Source organism: Clarias gariepinus, chromosome 20 (genome assembly GCF_024256425.1).
Source record: "Clarias gariepinus isolate MV-2021 ecotype Netherlands chromosome 20, CGAR_prim_01v2, whole genome shotgun sequence".
In the NCBI taxonomy this organism is placed as follows: domain Eukaryota; kingdom Metazoa; phylum Chordata; class Actinopteri; order Siluriformes; family Clariidae; genus Clarias; species Clarias gariepinus.
Window position 1 is genome coordinate 15,828,652 of NC_071119.1, and position 20,206 is coordinate 15,848,857.

A 20,206-nucleotide genomic window follows, 5' to 3' on the forward strand; every position below is an offset into this window, starting at 1 on the left:
TAGAAACGTATTGCTCTGGATAAGGGCGTCCGCCGAAATGTAAGTGATTTGTACCAGAATTGTTAACATTTATTATATAATATGCTGCATAAAATTTTGAACATTAAACTGCCATTTATAGAATGTGATACGAATATCAGATTAGTCAATCATTTATCCAAAACTTACATGCAGACAAAATTCATAAAATATGCATACAAAGTCAACAATTTTAATACAAAATGCATACCAACACAGATGGTTATGAGTGGCGCTCTCAACATCTTGGAGAAATGAATGGAGAGGATAAAGTCTGTTGTTCAGTAGTTTTCTTCACCTAAAAAGAAATATAGTCAACATCAGCGATGTACAGTAAATCAATTCCTATAAGAATATTACTCAGCCAGTAACATATATATATATATATATATATATATATATATATATATATATATATATATATATATATATATATATATATATATATATTTATATATATATAATAATAATAATAATAATAATAATAATAAAAAGATTGCTGTATCCACTGGAATTTAGATAGCCACTTTTGCTTACATCAAGGCCAGCACAAATTCCTTCAGAGTTTCTCCATGTAAAAGTATGAAGTGTAAGACAAGATCAACCTGATAACACATACCTAGAGGGGACGTGAGTCTATTTGTATGGTATCTTTTCAGTTCAGCTATTAGAAATTAGTTACAGGTAGATGAACAGGTAGAGAAATTAGACCTGAGTCTAATAAGATGTCAGGTCTGTGGTGTCAGGACCATTAGCAAGTTTCATTTTCCGATTCAGTGCCTCATGATGAGGTTTTACAAAAATGCTTCCGTTCAGTGCTTCATTCAATGCTCCATGGCAAGGTTGGAAATTGGATAAAGATGACGTTTTGTCTTAAAATGACTCCAGAGTGTTGAAATTTACTTAATAAAAATATTAACTAACCCCAGTAAGTTTAGCTTTTCTAATTAATAGCTATTAGTGCATTTTTTTTTTTTTTTTTTTACTGTACATTGGGCAAGTAGTTTTTTAGAAGCTTATTTCAAAGCTTAACTGCATAACGGCAAGTAACATTGCTTTTACTCGACATTTTGATCTCATTTGTGCTGCATGGTAAACTTCAGGTAGATATCTAACAAAAGTTTTATTTAATTCAATCCAGCTAGTTTTGCATGATGGTGTAATAAAATCTGTCTGGACAGACATAAAGAAGGACAGAAAAGAAGGGAATCAGGTTCTCCAATTTATGAAACAGAAGGATATAATTGAAAAAGCTAGTTCTGGCCAATGTACAGACAAAACCTTATATTTTAACCTTATTTTATATAATATAAAGTTATTTTCTCATCTCCGAACATGTAACAGAGTCTGTTGTACTACTGGGATTAAAGACTACATATTAGACCATTTTAACAAAAGTCAAGATGTTTTGTTCAATCTCTTAGACATCCAAGAGTCCCAATGTTTTTGCGATCTCTCTTATTTTGTTTAGTTTTTTTAGCCTAATGATGACTACCTTCAGTTGCATAGAGTGAACAGCTACCAAACGCAATGTAAATGGCCACTTCCAGGCATTTTGACTGATTGTTTGTAAATGTGAAAATGTAATTCCTGAATGGTTTATCACTTTTGTCAAACCCTTTGAATTAAAGCTAAAAGTTTTGACTTTATATACTGTATATACTATGTAGTCCTTTCAAATGCCCTGCCCGATCTATGCACATAACATGATCCTCGCGATGACGCAGTGAACAAAGCCACGCCTCATTAATCCTTATTAAGACCCTTGCACTGTTCTAATAAGCTGGTTGCAATGCTGTTTAGTACCACTGGGAGGAACATCGCCTACTTCAGTTAACTAAAGTGTGAGGGGCAGCTTTATAGACATCCAGCGTCTCATCTTGGACGATTCTGTTTTCTTGGGCTCTGTCACTCACATGCTTATGAATGAATCCTTACACAAATTAAAAAAGAATAATATTTTTCTTTACTGCAGTGCCAATGACAGACAAAAATAATGGTGTGCAAGACATGTTTTTAAATATGGAAAGAAATAACGCTATAGTGATGTGGAATTTATGACAAACCATGAGAAATCAGGAGCAAATGCTTTTACACAGTGTTTTACAATGCACGGTACAGCAGTGGACCCAAATTCAAAACCCAGACTCAAAAAATGGTCCAAAGTACACACTTCTGGCAAAACTGCTAAGGTTGACTTGAAAGCAGATTATCCCCCGTTCAGGACTTATGCAATAACATTATAATTATAATTCATACTGTATATCCTACTTTTTTAATGTGGTTATACATTTATGCAGAATGTTACAGACATGGAAAGTGCATGTATTTATTTATATCAAATAACACATGCTTTTATATTTAAAAATGGTGTACCTCTGCTTCAAAGGGACAACCCATGTTAGATGTTTTGGAGATAAAGTCAGAGAGGCCAGATTGAGGGGGTTTGGACATGTTCAGAGGAGAGATGTTCAGAGGTAAATATATATGTAGAAGGATGCTGAGGTTGGAACTGCCAAGCAGGAGGTCTAGAGGAAGACCAAAGAAGAGATTTATGGATGTAGTGAGAGAGGACATGAAGTTAGTTGGTGTGAGAGAAGAGGATGCAGAGGATAGGGTTAGATGGAGGCAGATGATTCGCTGTGGCGACCCCTGAAAGGGAACAGCCGAAAGACAAAGAAGAAGATACCTCTGCTAACTTTTCATTCACAGACAATGCAAAAGTATCATAAGAGATAGCTTCCATTTCTCTACTGTTTTTCAAGAGTTTTCATTCTAAAGCAATGATATCATATGATTTATAAGTGGAGGCACCACTCTTGAGTTCATCGAGCATAAGAGGCTTCTTGTCCAATAAATAAATCAATAAATCTCTGAAGAGACCTGAAAATGTATGTCTGCTGCCCATTTAACCTGGTTAAGCTTGAACGATTCTGCCAAGAAGAATGGACGAAACTTCCAAGTGAAAGGTGTGCCAAGTTTCACAAGTGGTGTAGACTTGAGTCTGTCATTGCTGCCAAAGGTTCTTTAACCAAGTACTAAATAATGGGTCTGAATTATTATTAACATGGGGAATTTATTTTACATATCTTTATTTGCCGTCTTTATTATTATTTTTTTCATTCATAATAGGGATGAATTGTTCGATCAGCCGCTGAAGAGAATTCACTAGTTTTTACTAGTTTAGTTTTAAGCAGATGATTCTGTGTGAACGATTCTGTACCGAGCGTGGAAGCTTTAGAGTGGCGCAACAGAAACATATCTTTATGGTGTTACATTATTAAAGATTGCACACATACACACACTTAAAAAACCACAAACGCAAATTAGTCTCAAAATCTATTCTAAGTGCGTTAGATTTCAAAGCATCAGAGGAGGTAAAACATAGTCGTTTCTTTATGATCCTACAGGAGGTACACTCTGTACTATTTACATAGTAAGTTTGGAATTATGTAGTCAACAAAAATAAATCAGTCTATTGAATAAAAAAAAAAAATAACCCAGAATATGTTTTATGTTTTCACTTTGACAGTTTTGTCTACTCTTGGCATTCTCACAGTCAGCCTCAGAAGACAGTCACCTGGTGTGGTTTACCAACAATCTTGAAGGAGTTCTCTAAAGTTGTTGGTAGCTTTTTATGCTTTTCACTCTCATTCCAACTCATCCCAAACCATCTCAATTAGATTAAGATGGGGTGATTGTAGAGGCCAGATAATCTGATGTAGCGCACTCCTTCTTGAACAAATAGCTCTTACATAACCTATAAGAGTGTTCGAGGTCATTGTCTTACTGGAAAACAAATGATGGTCCCAATAAGATAGTATGGCATGTCGCTGCAAAATGTTGTGGTAACCATGCTGACTAAGTCAAAAACATTTAAATCAGCAAAGCACCCCCACACCACCACATCTCCCGCCCCATGCTTTACAGTATTCAGGACCACGCATTCAGGAACCGTTTGATCACTCTTTCTATGTTTAACCAAGACACACACACACAAAAAAAAACCCAAATTAAAAATTTTGACACAACAGATCAAAAGACATTTTTTCACTGATCTAATGTCCATTCCTTGTGTTTTCTGGCCCAAGCAAGTCCCTTCTGATTGTTGTACTTCCAAAGATGATTTCGAAAAGACTTACACAGTCTTCTCTGAACTGTGGATGTCCACTTTTATATTTGCTCTAGTCTGAGGTGATGAATCGCAATTTCTGAGGATGGTCATTCTAATAAACTTATCCTCTGCAGTGGTGGTAGCTCTTGCCTGGGATTGTAATCACTCATCATAGCATTTGATGGTTTTGGCAATTTTCCATGGGGATACATTTAGCGTTCTTCAAATTTTTAGACTGACCCTTTATTTCTTAAAGTAATGATGGACTGTCTTTTCTCTTTACTTAACTGAGTGTTTTTTTGCCATAATCTAGTAGATAGTAGTGGGGCTATTATCTCTGTACTCACCCTTCATTTGCACAAGACAACTGATGGTCTAAAGCAGAGGCTCTCAACCTTTTGGAACAAAACCACCCCCAAACCTCCCCTATCAGGTCCCTCATACACACACCTTATAAATCCTTTGATAGATAGATAGATAGATAGATAGATAGATAGATAGATAGATAGATAGATAGATTTTTTTTTTACTTTTTTGTATTTTTTAAGAAGTAATTCTTAGCTTTTATAATTTTCAAAATAACTTTTACGAGTTTTAGAAAACTATATAAATAGACAGTCAGACAAATAGATAGTTTTTTTATTACTTTTTGTATTTAGTTTTTTTTATACTTAACTTTTATGATTTTTAAAATAACTTTTTGAGTTTTATACAACTATATACAATGACAAATGGCTAGACAGTTATGGAACATATTATCAAAATTGTAACTATTTTAAACAAGAGAACTTAAAGTAGTAATTAAAAGAGTTGTAATTCTAAATAATGTGTAAGTATTATTTTAAGTGTAAAGTATGCTGCATTTAATTCGTTTGTTGCATTCTACAAGCATTCGCATACTATCCACCCTAAATAATATTCAGTAGGCAGATATTATATGAATTGGGATGCAGGGTGTGTCTGTGTCTCAGCCATGTTGTTGTTGTTGTTGGTCTTTCGGCTGCTCCCGACAAGGGGTCGCCACAGCGGAATACCCAGTCCGCACAACAACTTGGCTCAGGTTTTACGCCGGATGCCCTTCCTGATGCAACTCTCCCATTTTATCCCTCTGCGTCCCAGCCATGACACCGTTAAAGAAATCAGTGGGACACCTGCGCTTGCTTATTTTTACAGAGAAACGCAATTCACGGTTCAGTGTTGGACAGCGCAAGCCTCAGGTCATCTTTCACCTGGAGCCGATCTCGGTACTTTGTTTTCAAAGCCGTCAATTTTGAAAACCCGGACTCGCACAGATAAGTTGAGGCGAATGGAAGAAGTAAATTTTCGGCGACGTCAGATAACTGCGGATATTCAGGCATCATGCTTAACCAAAATGATGGCAGAATGAAAGCGTTGTATAAGTCTCGCAGTCTCGCGTCGCACTAATTCGACTAACTGCTCCGCCACGTCAACTGGAAGGTCTTTTCCTGGGCAGATAAAGGGATTTCTGACCCAAGCAAATGAACTAAAATCCTCAGCGAAGTAATGGCCGAATTGTTGTTTTAGTCCCTCTACATGCTAAGCGACTGTATCAATCAAAGGAGAGATATTTATTTCTGTCTCTTGCACACAATCAGCGAAGTTGGGAAACATTTTTATTAATCAGACGATCAATAAAATAATGCAATAAAATACACCCAGTGCCCAAATAATGCACTGTCTCTGTTTTTTTTCGAAAACAATTTGCGCCTCTCCTTCCGATCTTTCCGCGCCCCTCCTGTTAAGAACCACTGGTATAAAGCACATTAAAAAGACAATAAATGTCACAGCTGAACTTTTGACAAGGCACACATGTAAACTGAAAACCATTTCAGGCGACTACCTTGTGAATCTAGGGTTAGGGTTAAGATAAACAGTATAAACGCTTACCTCTAACCCTAGGAGAATTCCATGAGTGTGCCAAGCTGTCATCAAAGCTAAATGTAGGTACATTGGACAACCTAAAATATGAGAAATGTTCTTTTGACACTAAAAAGTGAACTTTTTTGTTTACTACATGTTCTTTTATAGAAAACATTGAATGTCTTCAGTATTAAATAAAAATAAAGAAAAAACCCTAAAGGAGGAGAAGGTCCTTTTGTGAAGGTGTGAACTTTTGACTGGTATTTTGTAAAATGTGTAAAAAATTTATAATTATTTAAAAAAAAAACATAATTCAATCCCAGACAAACAACATATAACGTTTTTTTACTGTGCCATTATTTATTTAACAACAAGCCAAAATTATGAAAAATCTGCAGGAAATACTAAGTACCCCCTTAGTGGTTCCGCAGGATTGAAGAGTACAATGTTCTAAAGTGAGAAAAAATATCTTCCAAGGAGTGTTCATCTCAGGACCTGCATCCCAAGGTCAGACTGTGCAATGCTTAGAGAACATTAAAATCTCAGACTCCACAGGCCGCACTGAGCAAGTTATAAATGTTAACGTCCTGACAGCACAATTAGAAGAAGACTGCACAAGTATAGTTTGTTTGAAAGGGTTGACAGGAGAAATCTCATCTGTCCTAAAAACATTTAGGCAAAAAAAAAAGTTTTTTTTTGGCAAATGCATTTGACAACTTGCAGGAACTATATGAGAACAGGTGACCTTTGTGTTTTAAAGTAGCAACAGCCCTAATTAACTATTTACATATGTGTTATTTGATAGTTTTGAAATCTCCAGTATTATTCTAGAATGTAAAAAATAAATAGCTTTTGACCAGTATTGTATATGTACATAAAATACAAACCTTGATCAATATTTTGTAGAAGCAGTAATACTTATATTGTTACCAGAATCGTGAGAATTCTGACAAAAAAAAAGTAAAATCAATGGATGTGTTGGTGCTCTGTCTGCTTTGTTCTACATGCCTGAAAAGAATATGGAATAGTGAGAGAAAAACAGCATGCTGAGATAGAAATAAAGCCAAAATGCTCACAGTCCATGCATCTAAACTCAAAACTGGGTGGAGGCTGAAACCAGAGTGTTTACACCCATTTCTGTAGAATAGGGTCGAAAAAAAGAAAAAAGAAAACATGATACTATGCAGGATTAATAGGGAGAAAGGACTGGTATGTGTCTGTGTGTGTGGTTGCAAAACCAAAAAAGTTTACACCAGACCCAGGGCTTGCGAGGACCTGCATGCTCTCTTGGCCTTCAAGGTTCTAATGTAAGATTAAATAAACATAAAAAAGGACTCACACGCACAAGAATCTGAGCCATTTTCTCTTGTAGGGTTGGAGAATTAGGTGTGAGAAGCATCTGCAGGCGATTACACCTGTGAGTACCGTATATGTTAGCCATGGATGTAGACCAAAATCATAAATCAGCAGAGAAATCTTTTTCACTTGTGATATGTTAAGAGATCTGATTAGATTTTCTGTTCTACATCCTGAAACTCCATTTAGGAGTACCTTATTTTTTCACGTTCCCCTTTATGTTTGCAGCACAGATACAGTTGTATGTAAAAGCTTGTGCACCCCAGGTCAAATAAAGTATTTTGATTTTTAGGTAAAAAGAAGTAAACACAATATGCAGTAAAATATTGCATATGCAAACGTTTGGACATCCTCCCAAATCAGTTCTTAGTAACACCCCCTTGGCAGATATCACAAATTGCAAATGGATCTGCAGCCTGCTAGGAGCCTATCTTTTCCTGTTCAGAAATATTTCCAGATAGAAACCCTAACACTGGAAAACTTTCTCATATAGTCCACCCAAAGCACCACAATTGCAGTGCTGTTTTTGTTGGAAAGTTAGAATGACATGAGAACCTGTGTCAGGCCAACAAAAGTGTCAAAGCAGACAAGACCATATGCGCATACAAACATGGTGGAAACAGACTACAACTTCTATCAGGCACATTCCATGTCACCTGAGTTCTAAGCACACCTGCACTCAATTACCCGGGTGCTTAAATACAGTAGGAACCAGCAATGGAGTTGTGACAATGCGAAGTGCTGTATACCCTCCAGTGAGATTTTTCGGACGTTACCACATTATTTGTGATAGCTTTTCACCTTTTTTTTGTGTGACCTTGATCCGGTATTTTGGTTTCCAATTTTCTGATTACCTAGTATGCATGTTTTGCCGACTCTTGCCTGTTTTTTGGACTACGAGTACGTTTTGCCCGTTTGCTTTTTGTTATTAGATTAATAAATTCTGACTTACTTACCTGCACTTGTGTCCACCTCTACGTTACACCTGACATAATGTTGAATGAGTTATCCCAAAACAACATCGCAAACAATGGAATATCAACATTTACATGTAGCATTTGTGCGCCTTAATATAGCTTAGCAAAACATCCAACTTTAGTCACTGGAGAACAGGATTAACACAACAGCTTTCTGCACAAAGCTTGCTCATCTCTGTCGTGTTATCACTCATTCATTGTCTGTACCACTTTATCTTGTATACAGGGTCACGGTGCAAATCCATCTCAAGACACACACACACTCACACATTATGGGCCCATTTGGTAACGCCAATTAGCCTAATGCGCATTTCTTTGGACTGTTGGAGGAAACCCGCCCAAAGGGGAGAGAACATGCAAACTCTATGCACACAGAGGTGGGAATCGAACCTGCCTGTGACTTGAACCCGGACACTGGAGGTGCAAGGCAACAGTGCTAACCATAATATAACCACTAAGCCACCATGCCTATTTAACTTGAATTAACTTGAAAAATGTGATACTAACAAAATCGCAATACAAATCGTTACCTGGGCATTGTGATAATATCATATCAGTCCATTCCTGGTAGTTCTCACTCCAAATACTAATCATCGGCCTGATCATCTGTCATCACCTGCACATTTTTCTCACTTCCCTAAGGTAGAATTTTGTTTTTTACACTTAAATGATTTAAAGGTCACTGTTTGGCTTAACAAACAAAAAACCTGCTTCTGAAGCTGCTCAGGTACAAAAATTGGACTGAAATAAGAGCAAAAAAACTTGCTAAAAATAAGGGCCAAAAATTTTTTTTTCATTCAAGATGCTTGAAGAACTATTCCTCAAAAGTACATTAAAAATACATGAACACATGGCCCTTTACAAGCAAAATATAAAGAAATGAGGCATGGCTCAAGAATTTTGCATAGTACTGTATATATTTTATTTTTATTAATTTATTTATTTATTTAAGTCACGGGCGGTCGTGTAAGCATTTCACTCACATATCGTACTGTGTATGACTGTGTATGTGACAAATAAAATTAGAATTAGAATTAGAAATTTGTATATATATATATACAGTACCAGTCAAAAGTTTGACATGCGTTCTAAGTCAATGTTTTTTGTTTTGTGATGTATTTTCTAGATTGTAGAACAAAACTATGAAATAACACCTATGGCAATAGGTATTTAAGTAACAACAACAAACAACAACAATCAAACACCATGATGAAACTGGCTCTCATGAAGACCTTCCCATGAAGGCAAGACCAAAATGTACCTCTGTTGCAGAGGAGAAGTTTATTTAGAGTTACTAGCCTCAGAAATCACCGATTAACAATTAAACTCAGATTCGAGCCATAAAGGCTTTACAGAGCAATATAATCTCAATATCAATTTTTCAAAGTAAATAATTGCACATTTTGGATGCCTTTAGCATTGTTTTACAATGTAGAAAGAAATTCAAATCAGGAAAGTCCAAACTTTCATTGGTAGTGTACTGCATATCTGCATATTTGTAAACAGTACTGAGCAAAAGTCTTTTTTAAATAAAACAAATTTTATTATTATTATGTACAAAACCATTCACTATTTCAAAACATAAAAAAAATTGCATAAGAATATTAAGTGCCTCTAAAAAAAAGCAACATATAACTATACAGGACAGACCATGGAACATATTCAGATGGAAACAAAAAATCTACTGACTCCTGAGTTTTGCATGAAAATAGAAAAAAAAAAATAATAATTTAATGAAGTTACCAGAAGAACTCATATTCTCCAGCACACTCAGTAAAACCTATCAGCTGTTGCACCCATCACTATGAAATATGGTCAGTCTGGACTCATTAGTCTACATGACCCTTTCCCACTGCTCCGATGCCCAATCTTTAGCCTTTTTTTCTGAACTTTCTAATGGACACACAGCTGTTTGGTCCCAATCCCATGAGGTGAGTTCTTATCACAGTGGGTGTGTATGGAAATGCTTTTTCTTTCACTATTAAACATAATTATGGTCTTTACTGTTGATCTTGCAACTCCACCAAATGTTAAAGTGACCTCCATTCATATTTTTTTTTTTTCAGAATAAATTTCTTTTCCAAAGTTGATGGTTAAGCAATATTCCTTCAGGTTTTAATAATGTGTTAAATGGTTCTTGTAATTTCTAATCTCTCAAGTTGTTGTCTGCTTGATGCAGCTCAATAATCCGGATAATTTGACCCTTCTGAAGTGTAATGTACTGTATGTATGTACATTATGTTTAGACATTGATTACACATACACATGCTTCTAGCTACAGCTAGACACACTTGTTCCCGAACAAGCTTCACTTGGACATAAAACACACAAAAAACAAGCAGCCATAAAACACTCCCATAAATAAGGTGTTCCTATGTTGAAACCTGCTACTGTAGAAACAATAGATTAAGTGCATTAATATAAACATGAGTTGGCTTCCAGTCAAAATCCTGTTAATCTCTGATTAGAATAGAGAATTCCATAACTATTCGTGTCGGAATCCCAAAATGAACGTAACCTAATCACTTTAGCATTACAGTGAGCGACTGTAGTGGTCTACAAACATCTACGTCCAGTATTATTTAAGCATACGGCAATGATTTTTATTTATGTTACAAGTTGATTTCAGCACCATGGACAGACTTATGTAGTTTACTGTAAATGTGGTTTTTGCCATGAGTGGTTGTGTTTGCATGCCTCTAAAGTGTCTACAGTACATTTTATTTAAAATATAATAAACCTATTTTTTACACCTATTACATATACATATGTATACACCAAGTCTTGAGTTTATTAAACATACTGATCTATGAACATTGTCAACTGTATAGTTTTGTCTTTTTACCATATATTAAACAGATTAACATGGATATGGAGAATTTTTTAATCCATATTTTGGGGAGTAATTATTCTAAACTTGAAAATCTAGAAATAAACAAAAATTAGACACTGTCTGTGTTCCTCAAAAATAACCAAAGTATAAAATTCCAGACTATACCACATTCCAGCTCCAGATAAAATGTGCATTCCTCAAGCTTTTTCAGTCTAAAAAATGTGCTGTAAAGCAGCATACAATGCCTACAGTATAAACTAGATTTACATACTGTATGTGTAGCCAAACAACTAAAACGTTTTGCAAAGATTTTGGGGAAATTGTGGGAAAATGTATCTATAGTCAGCAAAATCCTAAATGGTCAATGCACAGCCTCTTGGTAGAAGAGAACTATTAAAGCTGAAAATTGTATGTGATTAAAGTCCCAACTAGTAATTACTGAAAAGGTGGCCCAGTTGCCCTGGGACAAAACTCTGATTCCTAACAGATAGTGTGTCATTTGTACACAATGTCCATACAGTACATATTGTGGTATCCCTTCTTTTTTGATACCAAACACTGGCTCAGTTGGGCGAAAAGTAACAAAAATACCTAAGAAAAAAAAATTATCATGACAGCTTGTTAGTAGTTATGAAAGGACCATGATAAAAGTATTTGATCTATGTTATTTTGTATCTGGACAACTGTTGTATATCTATGGGGTACAATACAATAAGGTCTTGTGTGTATCTTAAGAGTTGGATAACCTGAATGTATGAGGGCACTCACAATGGAGTCACAGTGCACAAATCTCTTAATCCCAAATAACATTTCTAAAGCATGCCCTTGTGAAGTCCAGTCCAAAATCATGCATTTCCTGGCTCTATTTATAGACACCTGAACATGTACCCCTGTACATATGGACCCATACTCTCATTTACCATATTTCTTTGTTGTAAAAAGGCCATTTATTCACTTCTGGTTAGATGCTAACTGCATTTACTGGCTCTGTGCATATACTTTTTACAATGACAGTAAAGATGAATCTAATCTAATCTAATCTAATCTAATCAATTTAATCTAATCTAATCTAATCTAATCTAATCTAATCTAATCTAATCTAATCTAATCTAAAATCTTCACTTAGAGAACACCCCTCTGTCATTTGACATTCTAGCCAATTAAACATGGTTAAACAAAAAAGAAAGGAAAAAAATGGGAAAGAAAAGGACAAGTCTCTGCAAGGCCACTTTTTCCTCTACATGCTGTATAGTGAACTTTATATAACACAACACATTTTAGTTGACGGGCCATTGCAGAAGATATGCTAACCCTTGGCACTGACAGGCAATACAAGTCTCATCAGGTTCACCGGCAGACTGATGCTGATAGAGTCGGAGTGTATGAGGTTCTATCTATCTATCTATCTATCTATCTATCTATCTATCTATCTATCTATCTATCTATCTATCTATCTATCTATCTACGTATTAGTGCAAAAAAAAATCATTGTTGGGATCTAATCAAATCTAATATTTAAGAGCTTTTGATTGGATAATTGCCTAATATGTTTAACAACCAACAATACTTTTAATGTACTCTAACTGATGCAGTGAGAAGCTTCTCCTTATCTATGTTGTAAGATGAATCCCATTGTCATGGAAAAAATGTTATTGTGTTTTAAAGATTCAAATTACTGGTATGGATCAACAAATAAATTGCTAAATTTGGGTTAAGAAATGTGCAGCACATTATCAAAAGCTGGAAGGATAGTGGAGCTCCATCAACTTCTCAAAAGAAATGTATAAAAAAAAAAAGATCACTTTAATGCTCGGTGAAGCAGCATCATAAACAAATCTTTAACAGAAATCATGGTTATGTTTAATATTAAAAGAATTACCACAAACAAAATGTAATGAGAACGCTTGGGATTGGAACAAACAGCTGTGTAGCCATAAGACAACCACTTGTTAGTGAGACTAATCTAAGAAAAAAAAGGCTTCAACTTACTAGGAGCCATAAATATTGGTCTTTAAAGCAATAGAAAATGTGGTGAGATGAGTCCCTATTCCTGAATGATGGGCATCATGGCATAAGAAGGTAATGCACCCATCATGCACAGTGCTCACTGTACAATCGTCTGGAGGCAGTGTTATGATCTAAGGTTTGCAGTTGGTCAGGTCTAGGCTCAGGAATATGGTCTTAGAGCATGAGTAATCATTTTAAAAAATGAATTGGCCCCCTGACCGTAAATGTATTTGGGATGAGTTGGAGAAAGACTTTCTTCAATCAATCAATCAATCAATCAATCAATCAATCAATCAATCAATCAATCAATCAATCAATCAACGGAGCAATTTGGAAACACCAAATTAGCCCTGCTTTCTTTAAAATTTTAAGTTGCTAACTTCAGCCATTTTAAAGAGCTGATTTTATATGATTTTATATGTGCCTCAAAAATTATTATTGTTTGAAGCGAGACAGTATTACACTGAAAAATGGCCATTTAATGTCTCACTTCAAACAATAATAATTAAAAATGCAATTTATTCATATTTCTTCATGGGTATTAATCCTTAAGTTTAAGCATTCTGTGAAAATTAAGCATTCTGTGAAAAGTTACGGACACTACATGATTTAGCAAATGTCATCTCCTATTTTCTTTCTACTGCCATCTCGGGGAGTTTTTCCTTGCCACTGTGGCCTTCACTCTTGTCTTGCTCATCAGGGCAATCTCATTATTATCTAGACACATTTTTCTCACACATACACGCTTCCATAAATTTTATTTTCAAACTTTCTTTTTATTTTTGTGAAGCTGCTTTGAGACAATGACCATTGTTAAAAGCGCTATATAAATCAAATGGAATTGAATAAATTTGAAAATGTGTTTCCTTTTATCTGATAAAAAATAAACGTGTATGCATATTTACAAGATAAGAAGCATTAAGTTTTGTGGAAAAGAAAGTAATTCTATTCGGGAAAAAAAATCATGGTGAGACACTTTTTAGCTTTTTTAGTTTTGATTATATATATAAAAAACACACTGGTGTTATTTTTACACTAGGCTTTTTGAGCCACTTGAAAAGGCAGGGGAAAGTTTTCAGCAGAACAGCTTGAGGCGAGTGGGTCAAGTCCATACTAGCACATCATAATTCTCCAACACAACTTTATGACTCTCTGAAGTCCGCAAGGTCTCAGCAGGCATTTTTATTTATTTACATTTACATTATACCGGCATGTATGCAATCAAACCTGCAGTGTTTAACAAGAGGTCATGGTTCCTAAATGTCCTGTATATAAGCACAAATCATTTACAATAAGATAGAGATCTAAGAGATAGAGAGGCTGGCTTAAGTATTATTAAAGGATTATTTAAGGTGTATCCAAAATCACAATAAAGAAGAGACTATAAAGATAAGGGGAATATAATGTGATAAGAGCTTACCCTTGCACGCAGTGATAATCCTGTATTGTACAAAGAGAATGATGACAAGTAACTCAGAGAGAAACCACACGCAGACGCATGACTGCAGACCTGTGTGTATCCTGCTCTCCTGCTCCTGTTCAGCGTCCCCAGCGCGCGTCTGTGTGTGTGTGTGTGTGTGTGTGTGCAGGAAGTGGAGGACAACTCATTAAAGGGAGAGAGAGAGAGAGAGTTCTGAGAGTTCATTCCCTCCTTGTCCACATGCACACACTCACACGCACACGTTTGTCTCACTATGCTTGTATGACTCTTACAGTATTAATAGTGCAGCTGATCATTGACATGCCTTCACCTAACTCTAACCTCATAAACCAGAAGAAATCCTTTCAGCTCTTTTAGTTTTTATCTATGTACCTGTCACACCAATGTAAAACTTATTACATAGGCGCTTTAGAGTGTGCTTTAAAGCATTTTACAGTATATGACCCATATCAAACCTGAATCATTAGAACCATGATCCTTCAAAAACATGTAGGTGTTTGGCTCATTTTATAGAAAATTGTATAGAATTCCGTTTACTTATTGTTACTTATTGGTGTTCATATATATATATATATATATATATATATATATATATATATATATATATATATATATATATACCTACTGTATGATGGTAACACCAATGACAGCAACACCAATGATGGTAACACCTATGACAGTAACACCTACAGTATGTCGGCAACACCTATGACAGCAAGACCAATGAGTGATGACATTACCACCAGTGACATTTACACTAATGACATTAACACCTATAATGGAAATACCAATAGTAGCAACACCTATGAAAGCAACACCAGTGACATTAACACCAATGATGGCAACACCAATGACAATTTAGAGAAACATCATGAATATTTATGCTTCCATGTGTAAGACCTCATGGTTTTCAATTTTGCAGATGTAATCTGTTTTTGTAACTGTACTTTTCACTATTTTTGGGAGAAATGTAGTTTATGCAAATGACAAAAAGCAGCTTTGGTCCTCTCAACTCCTCTAAGAGCACCATGAGGAAACACGAATCATTAGTAAATAAACCCAAGGGCCATCCTGCACTTAAATCACATCCTCAGGTGACTATTCACGTCTTGATCTTGTCAATACTTTGTTCTTCACACCACATTTCCAGGACAAACACAGATTGTTATAGGAGTGCTGAGGGCGTGGGGGACTGCATACCAGTTTGATTTAATGGTCTTAAGGCCATTAAATGGGCTCATTGTGTAAGTGATTATGAAAATAGCAGAGGGCAGGAAACTCTCCCAAAAACTGAGGTGGGTTAATATTTTATAATAAAGGTAATTTTGCACAGTTCACTGGTTAAGATAGAGGGCATGTGTGATTTTGAGTTGATATAAAATGCCTCTGGGTTACAGTAATTACTTTCTTATGCCGCATGTACTGGAGTTAGTGGGACAAATGTGTTTCTCCTTTCTGGCTATAACTATTTCCTGGGCAAACAGCAGCAGCACAGATGCCATGTGTGATATTTTGGGAGAATTCTGTGTAAAACACTGTAGCGAATGTTGGGCATTTATAGGATGAAAAAGATATACATATTAGGAGAAACTTTTAAATACAATCGTATATACTTTCAATTATTCTACTTTCATTATTCCTTTGATTTTTTTTTAATCTTGAAAAAAAAAATACAAAAGACAAAGACCTTGAATAAACATCAGCAAACATAATGCTGTGGTAACCGCATGTATCAGTAAAATTGGCAAAACCCTAAAATTTGGCAAAACTGATGTTACATTAGTACAGGGTGTGTGAACTAAGCATTAAAAATTGGTAATAAAGTCCATATTTCTTGTAAAAATTTATAAAAAATAAAATGTGCATGCACTTTATTATATAGGAAAATGAAAGCATATCTTAAAATTTTAATGAGGCATCGGTGGCGTCAACCAGTTTCCTCAAACGACTGGTGATGGAACGCACAGTCTTCTGAAGAAAGTCCTTTTGGATATTGTTGAGAACCTCCTGAATCCGTGCATCCAACTCCTCCAGTGTGTGAGGCTTTGTCGTGTACACCTCCTCCTTCGCGTAGCCCCACAGGAAAACAAACCACATGGAGTGAGATCTGGACTCCCTGAAGGCCATTCTTGAAGTCTGCGTTGTCCTGGAAAATGCTGGTCTTGGTAATGGAGTGTTTTCATGACCTCCTTGCAGGCTTTACATCGCACAAATTTCTATATGGAACAAATAAAGTCTGCTTCTTCACAGTATTATTACTACAGTTTCAACCAATAGCTCTTGCTTTGGCGTTTTGCTTTGCAGCTGTAAGGTCATAAGGGGTTGTTTGCACTGCCTCCCATGAGCATCAGAGCAATCCCGAACAAAGCTCCTGATGTTTTCGCCACATGACGTCTGAGCTGCAGTTTCCCAAACAATCTTAAACTCTGGGCTGTGTGGCCTGGAAAAAAAGATTCTTTTGTTTTACAGCATCTCCTTCTCCTTTGTATGCTTTGATGCAAGGGCTTGTGATTAGTCTTCGGTTGGTGAGCACTTGTATTTTGTGAACTGTATTTAAGATACCATGGTTTGAAATTGAGACTTGTGAATGACCAACTTGCAACTCGGCTCCAGGAAATGATAGCCCTGACTTGTAGTCCCACCCAGCTTTGTTGAAGGGATTTGATCACTCACGAATGAAGCCATGCTGTAATAAATGGCTGTAACTCTATAGCAGGCAAACTTTATAGGGGAAAATGGTTTCATAGCTCTGTTTAACTGAGTAATAATTGTCTTCAAATCCCTCCATGTATTGCCTTTCGTACCTGTTCGTACATGTCCACAACAAAACCAGAAAATATTCAATTCCCACAAACAGACAATCTATATGAGTGGATGGTGCTCTGTGTGAGGTAGCTGGGTGACAGTTTAAAATACAAAAAGGCAATTTAAAACTTAAGGAGTTACATTCCACCTGAAATACAAGATGCATTTTGAAATACAGGGTATTAAGGGAAATAAATAAAAAAAACTACATTAAACAATACCTGAATTAAAATACTCTACATGAACATATAAACTGATTGTGATTCCCATGTGAAATTTTACACACTTTTATTCCCACTGTTTTCCCGCCCCCTAACCAAAATTCCACTTTTAATTTCACATAAAGTGAAAGCGCTTTTATGATAATTCATTTATTTTCAAATATAGGTCATGTGATTCCATGCAACATCTAATTTTCTCATATGATTCATAAATTTAAAGTAATCCCACAAGTTATTTAAGAGAATTTACTTGTGCAAAACACATGCCCAGAGGGCATGAGGAGCAAAGCATCAAGGGGTCAAAGCTGCTCTGGTGGCACAAGGGGAAACCAAAACCTAGATGATTTCTATATTAATGTTGTCAACTTGCATCTCCAGGGTCTGGGTTCGATTCTTACCTCGGGGTCTGTTTACATGGAGTTTGCATGTTCTCCCTGTTCTTGGAGGGTTTCCTCTGGGTACTCTGGTTTCCTATCACAGTCCAAGACATGCAGATTAGGCTAATTAGTGTTTCCAAATTTTCGTAGTGTGTGAATATTGACCGGAGTTCCTACCACTGTTGTAAAAATGGGAATGAATACATTGGTCACCATTGGACTCCATGGTTCCCTAGTTGGACAACAGAGGTTCCTAGATGGATGTAAGGAATGCCGTTGGTAATGTATGGATGGCTGATTGTATAATTACTTGTGAAAAACTTGACATTTCATTTGTTATTTCAGCCTGATCAGTACAAAGACAATGTATATGTGAAGAGGTGGGAGACAATAAAGCATTAAAACATTATGAACTACCCCACTTCACTTCTAGTTCTCTGGTAAGTCTAGTTCGAATTTTCAAGTATACTGTTTACTTTACAATATGAACTGTATGGACTCGTATAACTGCACCAGCATAGAGTTACTTACATAGTGACTTTAAAAGTTAACATATGTTTGCTCTGCAAGAATTAAGTCAAGAAGTCAGGTCGTGACTGACATTATAAACCTTGTCCTCTTAATTAAATTGAAAATGTAAAAAAAAAAAAAAAAACCTGTGGGTTGAGTCACCAAAGCCATCATATGTCAAAGCACAGTGGGGTACACAGAGGAAAGTTAAAGTTAGTTATGAATGCTCTTTTCTTTGCCTGTGCAAAATGTTGGCAATGAAAAGAAGGACTGTTGACACAGCACACATTGCTCCAAGGAGAGGGGGGAAATCCACTGGTGTTATTTGCTCTTGGTGCAGGGATTAATCAGTCCCTTATTTCCTATAGTTCTCTACTGTACTGTATATTGAGAAATAGCTAATGTTTGAACCAAGCAAAACTTGGCACCTTACTTCGTAACCTTGTGTTATAAACTAATAATGTTCAGGAATTGTTTATGGAGATGAGACTATAAGCAAAAGTAATATGCACACAAGGATAAAAAAATGTAATAAAGGGGACAGCAGCACTGAAGACAAACAACACAGTGGAACCATCAAGGGTGACAAATCGGATTTTTTAAAAGAGGATTCGAGACATGATGGTGCAAATGCATCACTTTTTCACATTTTTTCTTGGAGTAAGCCATGCGGTGTCACACTTTTGTTTCTGTTTCTTTTGCACACTCTGTCCATACATTTAAAACTATTGTATTAATTAAGCCATTGTTAAGTGATGCCTATAGCCACACCCACCTTGAGAAATAAAGCGTTAGATCACTGGTATACTAATTATTCTCATTTATGAGAAAAGCATCAGGGTCTGGACCACAAACCACCATTAAGTGATCCCTGGTTTAGAGGAACAGGTACTTTACCAACCAATGTGAAATTTGATACATACTGTATGTCCATTAATAAAAAAAAGTTATGTCCACTTTTGTGTTACTTCTGCCACAGATTTTTTAAACTTTTTTGGCAGGTGACAACTGAGTGCAATATGGTCATGCATTACTGCTATACTGTACGGCATATGATCACATATAAATATTCCAACCTGACCCCTGAAATATTTGGGTGGGTGGGGGTGGGGGGGGCTCTTGTACTGTACATGTATGGGACAGGTCTTGTACTGTATTTCCACATGTACTGGTTCGGCTCACATCTTTGTTACGTCCCAAACCCAATTTGGACATTGCTTTTTGCTGTGACATAATGAAAATTCATGCTGCGTGATTTTTTTTTCATGTGTGTGTCTCAGTGAGGTTATTTGTTTCAGTTTTAGCTGCATTAAGGCAAAGCTTTACATGAAAGGCATGAAAGCTTTACACTTTAGCACTTAAGACAACATCGTCTAATCCCACTCTTATGACTCTTCTCTTATAGTTGGCTGAATATTTCATTGTAGTTAGACCTGGCTTTGTTTAGTTTATTTTTAGCATTTCCAAGGAAATATTAATATTATAATTATCCTCCGTCAGTTTACACAGGATCTTACTTCGTCAACTTTCGATCATAGACTTACGGATACAGAAGGAAAACAAGTCGCTCGAGTTCTATTGATAACTGATAATACGATGCAAAGGAGTATTTTAATTACACATGGTGAATGGAGCCTGTTGAAGAATTCTGACTATAAATAACCCT

The 20,206-nt window shown here is 35.9% G+C and overlaps 1 protein-coding gene across 6 annotated transcripts in view; it reads right to left on the reverse strand.

The window, feature by feature from the left end:
* The window catches only part of vit (vitrin), a 38,380-nt gene extending 23,618 nt beyond the window's left edge, over positions 1 to 14,762 (reverse strand). For all 6 annotated transcript variants that reach the window (XM_053480039.1, XM_053480038.1, XM_053480037.1 and 3 more), the window contains exons 1-2: positions 14,607 to 14,762; positions 230 to 316 (exon numbers count right to left, since the gene is read on the reverse strand). In XM_053480039.1, the coding sequence (XP_053336014.1) occupies positions 230 to 263 (34 nt within the window). In that variant the 5' untranslated portion in view covers positions 264 to 316; positions 14,607 to 14,762. The remainder of the gene's footprint in view (positions 1 to 229; positions 317 to 14,606) is intronic.
* Between the last annotated feature and the right edge of the window lie 5,444 nt (positions 14,763 to 20,206).